The sequence below is a fragment of the Drosophila virilis genome, chromosome 5, assembly GCF_030788295.1.
Source record: "Drosophila virilis strain 15010-1051.87 chromosome 5, Dvir_AGI_RSII-ME, whole genome shotgun sequence".
Lineage (NCBI taxonomy): Eukaryota > Metazoa > Arthropoda > Insecta > Diptera > Drosophilidae > Drosophila > Drosophila virilis.
In genome coordinates, this window is record NC_091547.1 from 19,360,382 (window position 1) to 19,378,867 (window position 18,486).

At 44.9% G+C, this 18,486-nt stretch overlaps 2 protein-coding genes across 9 annotated transcripts; one reads left to right on the plus strand and one right to left on the minus strand.

The window, feature by feature from the left end:
* Positions 1-78: 78 nt before the first annotated feature.
* Positions 79-17,296, plus strand: Nup214 (nuclear pore complex protein Nup214). 2 transcript variants are annotated; one of them, XM_015173975.3, is made up of 9 exons: positions 79-631; positions 11,358-11,448; positions 11,523-11,661; positions 11,728-13,472; positions 13,525-13,706; positions 13,886-14,227; positions 14,289-15,574; positions 15,639-17,133; positions 17,197-17,296. In XM_015173975.3, exons 2-9 carry the CDS (start codon positions 11,413-11,415, stop codon positions 17,219-17,221), a joined length of 5,250 nt encoding a protein of 1,749 aa, XP_015029461.1. In that variant the 5' UTR covers positions 79-631; positions 11,358-11,412; the 3' UTR covers positions 17,222-17,296. The 2 variants fall into 2 exon arrangements, with proteins under 2 accessions (XP_015029461.1, XP_002049416.1); XM_002049380.4 differs by lacking the exon at positions 79-631 and adding an exon at positions 11,135-11,237.
* On the minus strand, positions 1,044-10,937 carry ReepA (Receptor expression enhancing protein A). Of its 7 annotated transcripts, none has more exons than XM_032437068.2 (9): positions 10,577-10,937; positions 10,361-10,444; positions 6,853-6,925; positions 6,547-6,744; positions 6,361-6,474; positions 3,241-3,524; positions 3,036-3,177; positions 1,888-2,743; positions 1,044-1,658 (listed from the first exon to the last, which is right to left on the minus strand). In XM_032437068.2, exons 2-8 carry the CDS (start codon positions 10,390-10,392, stop codon positions 1,889-1,891), a joined length of 1,698 nt encoding a protein of 565 aa, XP_032292959.1. In that variant the 5' UTR covers positions 10,393-10,444; positions 10,577-10,937; the 3' UTR covers positions 1,044-1,658; position 1,888. The 7 variants fall into 7 exon arrangements, with proteins under 7 accessions (XP_032292959.1, XP_015029762.1, XP_070066176.1 ...); XM_015174276.3 differs by having other exon boundaries at positions 10,361-10,450; XM_070210075.1 differs by having other exon boundaries at positions 10,544-10,937.
* Positions 17,297-18,486: the final 1,190 nt, after the last annotated feature.

The window sequence follows — 18,486 nt, forward strand, 5'->3', positions numbered from 1 at the left end:
ACAGTCGTCGCCATGCGCTGCTAATGGTGAAAACTTGCAAGCGACACACACACACACACGCAAATATAAGTGTATGTATGTATGGTCGGTGTGCTGGCGACGCTTGTGGTTTGGGAGGAGGGCAAAACTTCAACTTGACTGCGTGGTCTTTGCTGCTGCACTTGGCAACAAGTTTCGCCCGGCTGGCTGCATGCGCATCGTTTTCAACCGTTGTCTGCGCTCTCTCGCTGCCGATTGAGGGTCAAGGTCAGTGAGCATTCGCATCAGCTGCTGCGCATGTGCGACTCCCATACGGCAAGTTTTGAGAAGTTGAACAAAGCTGCTGGTGGCACCTAAACTGCAGACTGGCTTCTTATGCACTGTACTTACGACGCAAGTATTAACTTGCGTGTGTGTGTGTACGCACACATATGTATATACAAACATGCGGAGCTTGTGCATATGCAGAAGTCACGATTGGAAAAGACTGGAACTGGAAGTTTTCTTCGATCACACGTTAAATAAATGGATACACTTGTATTGATTTAATTTTAATATTTAAAGTACTGAAAGATATCGGATTTGTGAAATGAGTAAAAAGCTTTCCACCACAAGTGCTGGCAACACAAGACGTAGAAAAGGAAAATAATACGTATGTATGAACACCTTAAAATACCATTTCAAGTCATTTGCTAATATGTATCTGATTTATATACAAAGATACATATGTTTGTAGTATTGATTTAAGCATTTTTTACGATAGTTGGGCTGATAATAGCTGATCGCATGCGATGTTTGAAATACTTACACGTTTTTGAAAGCCGGAATATATGCTTTTCATAAGTAAATACATACATACGTACATACATACAAAAATACATACATGCACGTCCACAAACTAAACTAAGAAAGTGTGAGAGAGAGGGATAGACGGGCAAGTGCACTCTATAGGGCAGATGTACATGCATATCTTCCCTATGTACAATAGTTTGTGCCCAGATTAAAAATCGATTATCGGCAATACACAAATTTTCTCAGTCCATTGAAAGGGTATTTAACCATAATTTACATATGTATGTTTAAGTTTTATTGAATTATCAATTACAATGCATCGAATTTAAACTTCAAATTCAGATAGATCATTTTGTTTTTGGTTAGTATTATAGTTGCATTTAGAACCTGGTTGTAGCATAGGACAATCACTTAACACTAGACGTGGCTACGAAATGAATATCAATATCTATTGGCTAGTTAAATTTCCGAAGGGGAACTCGTAACAGAATCACAAACAAAATCCAATATTATCATCAATTCGAATTATGATAATATTGATCACTATCATAATATCAGTATTAGATTACAATTTAAACTAAAACATGAGGTTTACACTTGTTTTCTTTCATTTAACATTGCCGTCCGCACGCTTCACACACATTGGCCAAATTTGAGCACCGAGCAACTAATTTAAAAGACATTCTCGATAGGAATAGAGATTACATACACATATATAGATTTATAGATATATCAGCTAATTTGGTAGATTTAAGATGCACCCTCTACTTCTCCAGCTTGATGCGCGTTTTGACCTGGCCCGAAGCAGTCGTTGCCTGAGCTTTGTCCGCCTTGCGGCTGCTGCTGCTGCGGGGCAAGGTGGTGCAGCTAGCGGACATGGATTTGTCCTGCAAAGAAATGTTAAAAAACGTACATTAGATTAAGTTCTAATTGGGCTAGAACTAACGCATAAATAAACATGCTGAAAATGCAAAACGTTTCTGTTAGTGGGCAACACAAGGCTCTGTACAATGCGCAACGAGGGGGTTTTTGTAAGTTAGGATCAGAGACGAGCGATGCGATTAACACTTGGATGAGCTGTACGGGGATTTAGCCTCGTGGCTGTCTGTGGCTTACATCAAATGGACGTTTCTTTGGCTGAGCTGCTGCTGAGCGCCTCATCCGTTTGCTGATTAGCTTTGCGCAGCACATTATCTTTCATACTTTTGAATAGATAGCCGATACCTGACTTGCTGCGCTCCGATTGCGTGGACGTCACAGAGTTGAGGCTCACATTGTCCGCTGCACGCGATTCCTTGCGTGGCGGCAATGGCGGCACAGGCGGCGCCGGTGCACGCCCCTTGCCATGCTGTGCCTTGGGACGCAGTGGTGATGTCTCCGGTTCCAACTGCGCGCGAAAACTGTGCTTGATCTCCTCCAGCGTAGCCACCAACTCACGTGGTGACACGGATTGCGCTTTTTTAACATCTGCATTGGCTGCTTCCGCTGCTTCCATTTCCAATTTGGACTCGGTTACCACCAATAAAAAGGGATCCACAAGTGCTTTAAAGTCATCTGCTTTGTTGGCCGTTTCAATGGATTTCATTTGGTAGGCGCCCAAATTGATTTCCGCATCAGCTGGTGCTGTATTCAGGGCTTCCTTAAACGACTCCTCGTTCTCGCTGAGCTCCTCTGTTTCCATTCTCTTGCCTGGCTCTTCAATTGCAGCAGGTTCGTCCGTGTCAGCTGACTCTATGCTCTGTGCTGAAGCTATGCTTTCAACAGCTTCTAATGCATTCATTGCCTCATAGAAGCTATCCTCATCTTCCTCCTCCTCCTCCTCCTGCTTCTCGTAGTTCCTGTCATTCTCTTCTTCGCTCTCCACAATCTGCAACTGCCTCTGGGCATTACTCTTCAGCTGTTGCGCTCTGGCCATTTGAAAGTAGCGCTCATTTTCCAAATATACCTCTGCGCGCATATCTTCCAGCATTTGCTAATCGAATCATTTCAATAATATCCATTAGGAAACTCTAATTGAATAGTTAGTTGACAGAGTCAAACAGTTAGCCCGAGGTGCTTCTAAATATTTAATTCTCTCTAGCTAAAGATTGTTATTTGTTATTTATTATTAAAATCAAAACAGAAATCCAGACTCATATAGCTTAGCTTAGACCCAGAAAAACCGGAATGCCCCATAAAAAATTCCAACAATTTGTTTAGAAATTCAGCCCAATCCTTCAGTAAATTAGGAAACACCTCGGCTACAGTAAAAGCACAAAGCTTACCTCGTTCCGTTTTGACTTCACACGGCCCTTGGAAGCATTTGTCATGGATGAGGTGCGACTTAGGCCGCTGGCGAGTGGGGCACTAACCGGCTCCGCACTGGAATAGCCCGAACTGATGTCATCCGTGCTACGTATATTGTAGCTGTGTGTGCATGGAGGTGTGTTAAATTGATAGAGCAGAACAAATGTGACATTCAAAACTCACTTGAAATCGCCAGCATGTTTGCCGGCAGCAGCGGAGCTGGAGCTGGAGCTGACATCCACCTCGCCAAAGTACATGCCAGTTGAGTGGCGTGTGCCGCTAGCGGAACGTCCCACCGGCGTCTGATGGCGCTGACGCAGCAGTCGCCCTGGCTGGGGACGCATCATCACTGTTGATGTTGAAGACATGACCTCGTCCAGTTCATCCTGGGTGCGATGCATATCGGGCTCACTCAGATCGCTGAGGCTGTAGCTGCGCTTGATGGTCTGCACCAAGTTGCCGCCGCCCTTAACGGATGAGTGAAAGCGAGAGACTTGTAGCTCTGTGTTTTTGTTTTTTTTTTTTTTTTTTTTGTATATCAATTGCATATTAAAACTAAACAGACTAAAAATATGCATAAATATATATAGAGAATGATGTATTCAAATAATAACTATGTTAACTAGGTGTATATAGTGGCTGGTGATGATGACGACGACATGGTTAGGTGTCGCGTGTGCAAAATAATAGAAATTCGCTTAATTTTGTTTGTGCTTGCATTTGCTGAGTATCATGCGATTGCTTTTTGGATTCCCTAACTAATCCCCCTCAACGTCCACATCGGGCGTGGGCTCGCGCAGCTTGCGGCGTCCACGTATGCCGCCGCCGCCATCGCCGTACAGCAAATCCGTTTGTTTGCTCTTGGAGGCGCCACGTGTGGCACGCTTGGTCACGGTTGTGCCCGCTGTGACAGCGGTTGCTCTGTTCGCTCTGGTCTTGCGGATGGGCAAATCACGTAAACGTGCAGCGCCCGCATCTCTGTAATTCAGCTCTGAAATGGCCATCTCCTCGTGCAGCTCTGTGATGACCATGCGCTCGTCAGCATAGCTCTCAATCACATTCAGCGAGCTCGAACGTGGCAGCAGCAGCTCGCTGGCGTCCAGCAAGTCGTGATCCCGCGACAGCTCGCTGGCCGATTGTGAGTTTTGCAGGCTGCGCATCTCGGCCGTTGTCGTTGGCGATGCCATCTGTATGGTCTGGACCGTGGGCGTGGCACGGAGCGGCGCGGCGCGGGTGTTAGTATTAGGCAGGCGGTGCAGGTGTTCATTTCGTTTTATTTTTGTAAGTCAAATGCAAAGAAACGCAAAGTGAGAAAACCAAAAAAGGAGAAAAAAAAAAACGTTAATAAAAATAGGCAGCGCAAAGGATGTTTAAATTTAAAATTATATATGTATGGAAATAAAGTGCAATTAAAAAGAGGGCAGCAGATACAAACACACACGCGCACACACACACGCACGCACACACAGTCAGACTGGGTAACGAGTTGTCGTGGTCGGGCGCATGCCAATCCCCCATCTATTTATATGCCCTACCCTAGAGGCAAAAATATCAGCATTGCAATTTGCTTCTCTGGCGACTCGACTTACACATATATACATATATATATCCCTATATTTGTAACAGATATCGTTAGACATCCAACTAATTGGCGGCTTCCGTGTGTTTATTACAAATTCAGATTGAAATGGAATACCTAATTGTTCAATGTGAATGGGCTTGGATTTATATAGCTAATATCTGGCGTACATAATAAGCGATAGTAAAACATACGAACTGATCTAAACGTGGCCTGACAACAATATCATGTCAAAAACTAGTGGAAATATAGCAGAAAGCCATTTTACAATTAATCAGATAGGAAAAGTTATGGTAACACAAACAAATCAATGAAAATGTGTCTTCGCATTAGATGAGATATTATATACAAGGTATGATCTTTAAGAGATACATATTCAAGTTCATATGGGTTAAGGTACACAACATAATCATAATATTTATAACAATTGAAACAACTAAATGAAAGTATGACACACAAAGATAGATGAGTCGTAAGATAAGTCGCTGCTGATAAAGTATGAAAACATAAGCTAAAAGTACATCATTTGAAATAAAATGGTAAAAGTGACATCAAGTTACGAAAATAGTATAAAATATGACGTCTAGATATGGCGTTTCACTGCAGCAGCAAATTGCTTAGACTAAATGACAAGGAAGTGGGAAAAATACAACTTGAAATTCATTGCTACTTGACCCAAAGGAACACGCGATACGCGGTTTAACAAAGAAATTCTGCCATGAATAGACATCGATAAATATATATATAATAAAATGTATATATATAAATACATATGAGTGATTTGTGTGTAACCACAAAGACCTGAACATTGGGTTAACGACGATGATTAATGCTCTTTGTATGAGGCTTGCGAGCCGCACAGACTGAATCAATTTCTTTATAAAGAGTATTTCCACTTGTTGTGGAATGTAAAAAAACAAAATGTATAAACATCTACGTGCAAGAAAAGTTCTGAACAAAATGTAATGCAATTTGAAATGTTTACATACTTGAGTTTTGGACTAAGGCAACAATTTGTTTGTTTGGTTGTCGAGACCCAATTCTGTGCTACATTTAGATAAACTACTCTTTTGAGTATACTATATAAATCTATATAGATGATGTGCTTGTATTCTTTTTTATTATAAATAGTATTTCTACATGGCTTTGAAACTGGCTAACTTTTAACGTATTTCTATTAAGCGCTGCACACACAAGAGAAAATTAATCAAACTATAAACTAAAACAAACATATGGCACAAAGAGAGCATACATATAAGTATTTTCTATTTGTTTGTTTAAACGATATTTAAAGTTAATGAAAACAATGAACAAAATGATGACGATGTCGACGCGCGTCTGGCACGCGGCAGCCCCAGCTGCTACCCACAGATGCTGTTGATGAAGATCTGTTGTTGTTGTTGTTGTTGTTATTGTTGATGAGAGATGAGCACCGAAACGGGGGCACTGAGCGAAAAGAAAAACATTGCGCAAACATTTTCTATACAGAAATTGAGGCGTTTTTAAGGCGGCGATGGCTGCGGCTGCTGCGGCGGTGGCAGTTGCTGTAGCTGTTGTGTGCTGCTCATTTCATTTTATGCAACGACGCTGGTGGCAAATTGTTGTAAAAGCAATTGTAAAATGTGCCAGATGAATTAGTTGTGCGAGTGTATGTGCGTGTGTGTGTGTGTGTTATGTGTTGCTGTTGATGTTTCTGTAGCTGTTGCTGCATGTGTTTCAGTTACCTTTATGGCCGTCTGCATGATGACGTTTGTGGCATAGTTAACACCCTTAGATCCCAGCTGCAGCACCGCTGAGTAGCCGCGTTCGCGTGCCTGATTCAAATACTCATCGATTTCCTGTGCCAGTCAAAAAATACAGAGTGATTATATCTATATACTATATATATGATATATGTATTATGAACGCACCTGTTCGCGTCGCGTCAGCATGGGATGCACAAACTTGCGATACAATGTGGAACTGCCCTTTGTGGCTGGCGATAGCAGCCACAAGACAATTACCACTTTGACCTCATAGTAAAATGGGAACCACGATAGAAATATGTCCGTGAATGTTTCAATGCATGTAAAAAATGCAAAGACAATCCAGTACATCATCCATTTGACCTATATAGAATATAGAATTTTTGAAATTTATCCAAGGAGAGGCAAAAGTGATTGGATATATTCAAAAAGGACAAGATCTCTTCATTTTTAGTTGGTTGTCATACTCACATATTCCTTGACATTCTTTGTGCGCACCGCCTTGTAGGAGGCATAGGCCGGATATAGAGTGCCGAAGAACAATCTGAAAGCGGGAAACAATAAACTCTGTGCACAAGTGCGGGGCGCTATAAATATAATGATGAGCGAGCAAATGCAGGCCGTATTGAAGGATAGACGGGGCAGTGGCCAACGCTGTAGCAGCTCCAAGAAACGGCCCAGAGCGTTCAGATTCTGCACCACATTGGAGGCAGCTGGTGCTGCATTTGCTGCTGGCTGTTCCACAATGAAAGGTGCCTCATAGTCATAGTCTGTAAAATCGCTGCTCAAAGAATTAAGCGAATCGTGCAGGCCGAGCTGTTGCTGCAGCTTCAACTGCTCCAGCTGAAGGAGCTGCTCCTGTTGCTGGCCTGGATAGATAAACTTTGAATAGACGGGCACAAAATTGCCAGCAGCCGCGACAGCTGCCTGCTCCTCTAGCGAATAGCTGCGTCCGTATAGGGGCAGCGCCTGCTGACGTAGGCGTTTAATATTAGCCGGATGCTGGCGCTGCTGATAGAGCAGCTGCTCCTGCAGATAGCTAGGCCGGCTCATGGCGACGCATTGCCCGGAGCGAGCGATAAAGGTCTCGTTCCTAGTTGCCAAAACGACGCGCAAAGACTATTCGGGCAGCAGCTGCTCGAGAGCGTCTAATGCGAAATGGCATAGAATTCTCAGCTATTAATAGCAGCAAGAGCAGCTGCTGCGCTCTATTGCAGCTCGCATTTGCCCAAAATGTGAGCGAGAAATACAACAATATTATATACATAGATATATTTGAATCTATTAGCTGATCAGCAGCAGCAGCAGCAGCAGCGCTTGGCGCTTGGAGACGCTATAAATATGAGCAAAACACAAAGAATTTGCATGGAGTTGGGCGCTCAATGTGGCAAGTGTTTCACATGGAACATTAGACTAGTCTCCATTGAGGTGTCTGTATGACTTATACATATACATATATGTGGCGGCAAGGCGAGTGCGTCAACCTCGGACACACACACACACACACACACTCGCGCGTAATGCCATAAAAGGCGCCCCGCTCAAATTGACTTTGACGCTGCACAGCGGCTAACGGTAACTTTTGGCGCTGATTAATAAAAAAAAAACAATTGAATCGCGTTGGCAACGCTCTCGGAATCACAGCGTAACGCCCACACAATTAGGAAGCAGAATCAAACAAATTTAAACGAACTACGGAGGCAAGGCCAAAAACTCCAACAAAAAAAAGAGTTGCTCGCTCACAAGTTTTTCTTTTTTTGGGGGTCAGCAACAATAACAACAAAGGCGACAACGCATTCGTGCGTCTGTGTTGGTGTAGTTGCTGGCCTCTTAAGTATACTCTCGCAGTGGATAAGCTGACTTAGTGCTAATACATGTAACAAATACATATTCTTTTTTAGTCGGACAGAGTAATTTGCGGAAATTGGATGCATATACATATTAGCTTCTAAATGATACGTAATTATTATAGTTTATTTTATAATTTATATACAGTATGTCAATAAAGTGTTTTTACTAACAAAAAAAAACTAATTTTTTGGGTTTAGTTGAAAATAAATGTACCTAAAAGTGAGAATTTTTTTTCAATTCTAATTTATTTCGATTCTATATTTTTCCTAGAACTTAATGGCAAAAAGAATTGTTAAATAACATTACCCAAACATTTTATAAAATTAAAAAACTAAAAACATTCAAATTTTATGCTGTCAATAAAGTGTTTTTACACGAAACTTTATTACTAAATAACAATGTTAAAAAAACAGGAATATTTTTTTTTAATACTTTGTGTGGCTGCCATTAGCGTCACATACAGCCTGCAATCGCCGTTTCATTGAAACAATAAGGTTTTGTATGTATGTTTCTGGAATCTTCTGCCATTCTTCCAGTACAGCAGCTTTTAAATCAGTTTTTGATTTTGGACTCCGCTTTGCGACTTTTTTTTTCAAATATGACCACACATTTTCTATTGGATTCATATCTGGACTTTGTGGTGGAGTGTCTAACACCTTTCCACAGTTGTACAACAGCCAAACTCTTACCATATGAGCTTTATGCTTCGGGTCATTGTCCTGGTAAAATTTAAAAATTGGCTTATTGTCCTCATAGAATCCAAATTTCTGTGCACTACTGACGAGATGTGTCTGTAAAATGCTCAGATATTGTCTAGCATCCATGGTATTCTCAATGAAGGTCAAATCTCCTACACCCTTGCTCGAAATACACCCCCACACCATCACTGATAGTTTTCCGAATTTAACGGTTGGAATAATATTGCGGTTTTCCAACGCTGTTAGTGGCTTTCTCCAGACTCTGGATGGCCCATCGTTGTAGAATAGCATCATCTTGCTTTCGTCACAGAATATGACGTTACTCCAAAAATCGTTCGAACTATTTACATGGACTTGAGCGAACGATAGCCGCTTCAAAATATTCGCCGCCGATAGTAGAGGTTTTTTCCTGGCAACTCGTGATGTGTAGTCATTGGAATTCAGTAATTTTCGGACAGTTTCATGTAACACATCAACACCACTTTCTTCCTTGAACTCCTGAGCAATATCCCTAAGCGAAATTTGTGGATTTTTCTCAATTTTTCTCAGAATTTTTCGCTTATCTCTGTCAGAAATTTTGCAGGGTCGACCACATACTGGCTTTGCCTCTAGCCTATCTTCCTTATTGGCTCTGTTTAATATGTTGTATATCGTTGCTTTTGATAAATTAAACATATCAGCCAGTTCCGAGACTTGACGTCCCATCTGATGGTTATAATACACCAGCTGAGCGACTTCAAAAGTTGTTCTTTTTCCTGGCATTTTATTTTTCATAAAATTAAAGCAAAACGTTATAAATTGCAATAGAAAATGACAAGAAAAGTCGAAGACACAAGAGAAGCCAAAACGCATGGGCCCAAATCTAACGGGATCACCCAAAAGAGAACGGCAAAACAATTTACCGTAGCTGTAAAAACACTTTATTGACAGCATAAAATGTGAATGTTTTTAGTTTTTTAATTTTATAAAATGTTTGGGTAATGTTATTTAACAATTCTTTTTGCCATTAAGTTCTAGGAGAAATATAGAATCGAAATAAATTATAATTGAAAAAAAATTCTCACTTTTAGGTACATTTATTTTCAACTAAACCCAAAAAATTAGTTTTTTTTTGTTAGTAAAAACACTTTATTGACATACTGTAAGTAGAATGATTACAACTGATGACAACTGCATAAAAAAGAATTTAATATTACACATTTTATACGTAATATTTTTGAGGTATTGAATTTTGACTATTATTTTACTTTATATGACTACTTTTGAAAATCGGCTCAAATACATATTTTAATTTATTCATTAATTGACCTTTTAACACTTTTGATTATTCTGACCGGTAGCAACAATATTAAAGCACCTCTGCGAGAGTATTAAATCTTCGGCGTGCCAAAGAGCGAACTAAAATAAATTCTTTTTCGTTTCTTACTCACATTATTAGCCGTGAAAATAAGCTGCTGATCATATTGAAAGCTTTGCGCGTCCTTTGTTACGCTGCTCTGCTTCTGCTTCTGCCGCTGCCGCTGACAAATAGAATAAATGAAAATTCAATTACAAATGAAGTAAGACGCATTTGCGCTTCAATAAGCAGACTTCTTTCTATAGCTGGTGCTCACCTTGTCGCTGAAATTTCTTGCACAATAACTCACCCAATTTGCAAACGTTCTAGTTAAGCTTGTTTTGTTTTTAGTGTATACTCGTTGAAGGAACAAACAAATTTTGACGCTTACGATGTTTTTCTGGTTTTTTTTTTTTGTTGGTTGCTGTGATTCTCCGTTTGCTAATTACAACGATAACAACAACAACAACGCCGTAGCACCGTGTTGCGCAGCACTCCAATAACTAATTGCCCAATTGTTTTAACTACATTTTTTGTTACTTTTCGTTTCGACCACTTAGTGCAGTTTCTGGCTGCATTGCGCGCGCGAACAATGCTTTTGTTAAACAAAAACGCAGACAGAGACGGACAAATAACAACACAGCTGGAGATGTGTATATGTCGCGAAAAGTGTAGCTATGCGCTATCGATTTTCGATAAGCAATTAGCAACAGCTGTTGTGCGGCATTGCCAGCCTAACACAAATTTGCGGTTTTCCTAATGATTTGAATTTGCTGTCAAATTGATACAAGAATTAATTTTGTACAATAAGTACATGTACTAATTAAATACCTGTACAGTTTAATTATTGCTCTTGAGGCCAAGTAAACTTAGATGCAAAATAATTTATTTATAATTTATCGAAAGTGACGATTGTAATCGATATCAACGCAAGTATCATCAATTGTTTTGCCTTCCAGCAGCAACGCAAGGTTTGCAAATTTATTTGTTTAGTCCATTTTTGTTATTTCCTTGTGCAAAAGGCGGTGTCATTATTTTAGCTTTCATTTAAGTAATTGAAATTTTGTTTATTTACTGGAAAATACTTGCAGCGTGCCCATAAAAGCGACGAGCACGTGTTCAGGCGAAGACGCTGCTATCGAAAAAATGGCGCAAAATGCACCTAATTGTAAAGACACGCAGGTATGCAAATCGGCGTAGTTTTAATACATGTATGCATACATTTTGACTGATTTTGTTGTGTGTGGACATTGCAGGAGATACAATTCAAATTGCATGACAAGTTTGTGGCATTTCGAAAATGCGGCGAGCCACGCAGCAATGTGAATTTATTGGCTGTCTCCAGCAGCCGTGGACTACTTTTTGCCGGCAATCCCAACGCGCCGGAACTGAGAGGTATACATGCTGCTTGTTAATTATACTGAGATCATACTAAGCTTATTTATCCTATGTGTTTGTTAGTTATAATCATCAAAGATGTAGCCGCTGCCAAGACGTGCGGCAAGCAGCCGCTCGCACGGCTCGTGCCGCTGCCCAGCATACCAAATTACATGTCCTGCAGCGCCGATGGCAATCTTCTGGCCATTAACTATACGCAGCCAAATGGCAACAGTCTGTTCCTCATCTATGCAGTGCAATCCTTTATGAGCCCAGAGCCCTGCGTTTTATACAACATACGCATGTCTCCTGAGGACTATGTGTATGCCGTGCAGCTGCTGTGGAATCCCGTGCTGCCCAACAGTTTGGCTGTGGTGCTTAGCAACGGTGGCTTGGCCATGTATGCGCTTAAGGATGGCGGAAACTTTGAGCTTCACACGCTGGACAAGAGTCAGCAAATCAAATGCGGCTGCTGGTCACCTAAGGGCAAGCAGCTGGTCTTGGGCTTTCCCGGCGGTCGTTTGCAGCAATTCAAGCCAGATCTGACACCCGCCAAGACACTCGCCTGCCCGCCCAACGTGCACGATGCGCCCTTCGATACGATTGCCGTACACTGGCTGTCTACTTTTCAGTTTGCAGTTGTTTTTCTCCAGCATGGCGAGGACTGCAGCCCGGCATTGTATATTATTAATGCACCCAAGGCCGGCGCGCCCACCTATACAAACTACTACGACATTTGCTATAGCCTGAACGGGCCACGCAATCATCAGTTCAATTTCACGCATGTGCCGCAATGGAATCTGCTGTTGGTCAGCTCGGCGAACGGCGTGGAGGTGGGCGTACTAGCCACCACGGAGGCGGGTGATACGCCCACTTGGCAGCAGTTGACGCTGCTGGACGAGGCGCGCATTGAGATGCCGTTAAGCGAGGCTACCCAGGATGAAACATTCCCATTGGGCTTTGCGTATGATACCTCCAGTACGCATCAGCTGAGCATCAATGAGCAGCAGCTGCCCAGCATGCCCATGGTGCATGTCCTAGGCACCGATGGCACTTTGCTCGCCTTCAATTTTCTCAATCTACAGCCGGGCGCTGCCTCTGTTTGCTCGCCGCCGCCGCCTTTGGCTGACACTTCGGGACAATTTTGTGCGCTGGATGCGCTATTGGGCACTGAGGAGCAGCCACCAGCTCCGCCAGCAGCAGTTCCACCACCGGCTACCGTAGCTACTGTGGAGGCCAACACGCCTGCGCTGTCGGACATTTCCTTTGCCTTTACACCCAATACTGTTACGTCGACGCCCGCACCCATGAAAGATAAGCCGCCCTCGCTATTTGCTGGTTTCGGCAATGTGGGTAACAAAGGGCCGCCCGCTTTTGGTGCTCCTGCTGCTCCATTAAACTTTGCCGCTGCTCCAGCTAAACCGCTGCCTGCGCCCAGCTTTGGGGGATTTGGCGCACCCAATACGGCGCCCCCGCCAACAGGTTCCATGTTTAGTCTTCCCGCTTCCAATAATACACCCAGTTTTACCAACGTAGCAATGGACAAGCCGGCTCCTGCTCCTACTGCTGCATCGCAACCGGCTACAACTGCAGCAGCTGCTGCAGCCAAAGCCAACAGCAACAAGCCCCTTTATACGGTACCGCCTACTTTCACGCCCGTGGTGACCGCTCATGCAGCTGCTCCGAAGCCGCCGGCTGCAGGCAAGAGCTCGGAGTTTAGCGCTGGGGAAGTCGACGATGTCATTGTGGAGATCATGAATGTCCAGATCAGCGCATTTAGCGAGCAGATAGAACAGCAAAAGCAACAGACCCAAGCGCTGCTCTCACAGGTAACTAATTCACTTTTTTTTTTATGAAAATAATATTTTAAGTCCCACGCAGATCGAGTCACCCTCCACGATCAAGTTCTATGCCAAGCGTCTGGAGGATCTACAGGAGCTGAACGAGCAGGCCAACGATGTTGACTTTGAGCTGGATGTCCAGGGATTGCGTCATACACTGAGCGAAGCCTATGCCATGATGGCCGAATGCCGTGCCAAGCTGGAGGTCTATAGGAAGCCAGAGTAAGTGTCTTGACATTTATAATAGATTTTACATCCAAGGTTTAGAAATCTCCAGCTTCATATCTAATTTCAGACAGACGTCTCGTCTATAATTTCTGCACCTATTCACTTTGCATTCTACAGCTATTTTATTCTGTTAAATTGTAACCAATCCTTTTAAATTTGTTTCCTCTTTGCAGCATTACGCGCCTGATGACCTCCACCAATTTTGATGCGGCGGGTCGTCGTCTGCTGTCGCGCCTGCAGAGCTATGTGGCCGCCAACGAGGCACAGCTGCAGCTGGCACAGCAGCAAATTGATGCACAGTGGGAACAGTATCAGGATGTGCTGCGCCGAAGTTCCAAGTCAAAAATGCATATGCCCTGCCTGGAGGGCATCTATCAGCGTTTGACGCGCCTGCAAAATATGACATCCGATCAGCGCATCACGCAAAACAACATCAAATCTAGGCTCAAGGAACGCGGGCTGCTGCAGTCCGCTCTGCTCAACCAGGAGTCCAGTCGCGTGCGCACTAATGAGGCGTGAGTATATACCATGGATACCATTTAGTTGGTCTGGACTTATTTGTTCCTTCTGACACAGCGTGGACACACTAGCCGACTCCATACTCTCGATCACCCTCAATCAGGTGGTGGAAACGAATCGCGCCAAGCTGTCGCAACAGAAATTGCACTGCATACGCCAGTTGCTGCAGCAGCATAATGTGCACATAATCAGTCCACAGCGACCGGATCGTGTGGGTCTCAAGTCTGAAGTCATATTGGAGACTAAACTGAAAGCGGAACTCAAGAAAAAGACAGCAGCGGCGGCAGCAGCAGCAACAACTGCACCGCCAGCCAGCGCCAAGCCAGCGGTGGCTCACAAAGCTATTCAGGCAGCTACAGTTGCAGTGGGCGCACCACAGCTGGCCAAGCCCACCGCTTCCAAGCCCGCAGCAACCGTTGCGGCCATGGAGAAGTTGCACAGCTTGCCAGTGAGCGTTGTCGCCGCTTCGGCACCTGCGCCTGTGCCAGCAACCTTTAGCTTCAGCCAGAGCAGTCCATTTGTTAAGACCACTGCGTCCACGGTGACCACAACGACACTAAGCGCGGGCGAGGTCACCAAGCCAACAACATCCTTTTTTGGTGGCACCTCACCCTTCAGCTTTGGCGGCGCAAAGCCCATGCTGCCTTTCGGTGGCCTAAACGCGGCGCCCAAGCCCCAGACCACGGCAACGCCTGCGCCCAATCTTTTTTCGGGCTTTGGCAATGTTAGCGTGGACACTGTCAAGCCTAAAGCAACACCGGAGCCGCCCAAGGAGGCGTCTGTCAAGCCTGTGGAGGCTAAAAAGGATATGACCGTCCCTGTGGAGCCAACAGCTGCAGAGTCCGCCAGGACTGCAGCACCAGCTCCAACTGCAGCACCAGCTACCGCTGCAACCAAATCAGAGCAAGCTGCCAAACCGTTTACGTTTGCTGGCTTTGGCAACAATGCGGGCAACACCATTGGCGGCAGCAGCTCTACTTTTAGCTTCGGCGGCTTTGGCTCCTCGCTGGGCAACAGCGCAACACCATTTGCACCTCCAGCAGCTGCCACTACAGCTGCGCCCGCAGCTGCTCCGACAGCTGTTGCTACGACGACACCAGCAACCAGCAGCACGGATACCGTTGTAAGCAGCAGCAGCACTCCCGCACCAACGCCCACGCCCAGTTTGACAGCAGCTGCTGCACCCACCGCAGCCAGCGATACGGCCAGCACCAGCAGCGTGGCCAGCACCATAAGCACCACTTCTTCGGCTGCATCTGTGACCAGCAGCAGTGCACCGCCCGTCGACAATCTCTTTGCCTCGATCAATATTTGCAAGCCGCAGACAAAGGACAGCACAGCAGGTCTGTTATTGATGCACTGCATCAGAAAGGGGTATTGATTAAACTGAGTTTATGTAATCCACAGATGCCGCACCTCAACCGGCCAACATCTTTAGCGGCTTTGGTCAAAGCGCCAACAGCACGTTCCCAGCTTTGGGTACAGGCGGTGATGGCAGCAAGAGTTTATTTGGCGGAGCAGACAGCGTCAGCGGTGCAGACACCACCACCAGTAGCAGCAGCAACACATCAGCAACAACAGCAACGACAACGACAACGGCGACAGCAGCAACAGCTGCAACGACAATAACGACAACAGCAACAGTTGCAACGCCAGCAGCAACAGTTTCAGCGCCAACATTTGCTGCTGCCGCCAGCAACGCAGTCAGCACAACGAACGCAGCTTCTGCGCCAGGCAGCAAGTTTTCCTTCTCGAATGCGTTCAGCAGCCTCAACACGGCAGGCAGCAGCACACCCAGCGGCTCACTAACTGCCACCAGCAGTGCCACATCCATTACGAGCAATACATCCGGTTCCATTTTTGGCGCTGCCAATGCCTTTGCGCCCGCCACAGCGGCCAGTAGTCCGTTTGGAGTAGCTGCCGCTGCCGCTGCTCCTGCTCCTGCTGCTGCAGCTACGCCTACTGGCAATATTTTTGGCAATGTGCCCAAGCCGGAAGCGAGCGTTTTTGGTGCTGCTAACGCAACTGCACCACCCAGCGGGCTCTTTGCAGCAGCAGCTGCGGGCAGTCCCTCCCCCTTTGGCAGTCCAGCCGCCGCGCCAGCTGCTCCTACTGCTGCTGCCAGCTCTGGCGGCAGTATCTTTGGTCAGGCTGCTGCCCTTAAGCCCAGTGGCTTTGGTTCGCCTGCTGCTGCTGGCGGCTCCATTTTTGGTGGCGCTGCCAACACGGCTGCTTCACCTTTCGGCGGAGGCGGTAGCTCCATTTTTGGCGGCGGTAACAGCGCACAAAGCTCACCGGCCGCGGCGCCATCGACTTCCGTTTTCGGTCAGAGCGTTTTTGGCCAGACCTCGACTTCTGGCAGTGGTGGCAATTTGTTTGGCGCCTCGCAGCCACAGGTACCGGCCTTTGGTGGTGGTGCTGGAGGTTCCATTTTTGGTGGTTCTGCAAGTTCTTCCTCGCCAGCTGCTTCAGGCGGCTCCATCTTTGGCGGCGGCAGCTCTGGTGGTTTTGGTAGCTTTGCCCAAACAAATCCTACACCAGGCGCCTTTGGCAGCGCCTTTGCCCAGAGCAGTGGCTCGGTGGCTCAGACGGGCTTCGGCTCTCCGCAGCAGCAAACTCAGTCGCCTGCTGGTGCTTTTGGCGCTAAGCCCGTATTTGGTGGCAGTCCCGCCTTCGGCGCCAGCCCCACATTTGGCGGTGCACCCACATTCGGCAGTCCCAAAGGCTTTGGCACGTTTGGTGCCAGCTCCGGTGTCGTAGCAGCGCCAGCTTTTGGTGCTCCCGCTAAGCCGCCGGAGGGGAACATCTTTGAAACGCTGGGCGGCACCGACACAGGAGGCCTGTCCTTTGGCAACTTGGCTCAAACTGGCAACACCAACAACCAGAAGTCCACCTTTGGCGGGTAAGTCAGCTCTCGGCATCTTAATTGTGTTTCCATCTAATAGTTATTCCCTTTCGTCCACAGCTCCTCCTTTATGACCTATCGTTAATTATATTTGTTGGTCGTCGTTGATTGAATTAATGTAAATTGAGTTAAATAAATTTTGATTATCTATAAATTAAAATTATTGTAAGTTGTATGCAGGACTCCCAAACAGGTGAACTCGGATCGATCCGAGATCATTTGGCACAGTAAAATCTATTTTTCTAAAATAAAATAAATGTTTAAATTGTTTCTTAAAAAATTGAATTTTTGCTTGGTGGTTATGGGATTATTTTGAACTGATTTAATAATTTTACCATTCGGCTTGCCCCTTGCGCATATGCAATGAAATTTTTTTGACCGCCGATCTTTTTGAGACAAAAATAGCCATAACTCGGCCATATCCTTGCAGATTTCAAAAGGATTTGGTGCATTCGTATTGTTAGGACCAGCTGCAACGATCTGCATCAAAATATTATGGGGTCATCTAAGAATTTGGGACTTGACAAAATTTCATTCGCGGGCCGCTTGAAAACAGGCCAAAAACAGAAAATCCTTGATATCTCGGAAACTACAAGGACAATTTGGACAATTTTTGGACAGTTGATAGGGCTGGTCCATACAATTAATTTGACACATGACTCGCCAGGATACGCAAGGATATGGCCGAGTTATAGGCGTTTTTTTGATACCAAAATTGGCATTTTATTTCAGCTGTTTGAAGGACTTTCGTCCTTTTGGTTGTCAATTCTTAATCTGGAGGACAGGGACTATCTACTGACCAAAGGACATCCCGATAGTCCTTGAAATGGCCGAGTTAGCCCGGATTTTTCGGATTTTGGCCTATTTTGCGACTAAACCCCTAGGAAAAATTTGGGTGCAATTTTTTGTGGAATCCTGTAAATCCTTAAATGCCAATCGATAGTACTGCTTCCCACGTGTTCAAAAAGGCATATCCTTTCGATATCCTTAAGGATATGACCGAGATATGGCTAAAAATATGATGTCCTTTATAGAAATATAGCCATATTTCGGAAGCTACAAGGACGACTTCGATGTCCTTTGGATAGTTCATTGTCCTGGTTCATACAATTTTTTTGACACATGACTCGTCAGGATCCGCAAGGACACGACCGAGTTATAAGCAATTTTCTTTCTTCAAAAAAGTCCTGTTACCGTGGCTCCCTGAAGGATTTTCGTTCATATTATTGCACATTCCGATTTGGCAGGACATGGGCTTTCTGTTGGCCATAGGACATGCAGATTGTCCTGGAAACAGCCAAGTTATGGTCGCTTTTACAATAAATATTTTGTAGCGTCCTTATTTGAAAA

Excerpts from the sequence above, each read along its gene's own strand:
- ReepA (XM_032437068.2), bottom strand. The coding sequence starts at position 10,392 with ATGATCAGCAGCTTATTTTCACGGCTAATAAT. Across the intron at positions 6,745-6,852 it reads CAAAGAATGTCAAGGAATAT|GTCAAATGGATGATGTACTG; the intron begins GTGAGTATGACA and ends TATTCTATATAG. Across the intron at positions 2,744-3,035 it reads TGAAGTCAAAACGGAACGAG|CAAATGCTGGAAGATATGCG; the intron begins GTAAGCTTTGTG and ends TGATTCGATTAG.
- Nup214 (XM_015173975.3), top strand. The coding sequence starts at position 11,413 with ATGGCGCAAAATGCACCTAATTGTAAAGACACGCAG. Across the intron at positions 11,662-11,727 it reads CAACGCGCCGGAACTGAGAG|TTATAATCATCAAAGATGTA; the intron begins GTATACATGCTG and ends TGTGTTTGTTAG. Across the intron at positions 17,134-17,196 it reads CAGAAGTCCACCTTTGGCGG|CTCCTCCTTTATGACCTATC; the intron begins GTAAGTCAGCTC and ends TTTCGTCCACAG.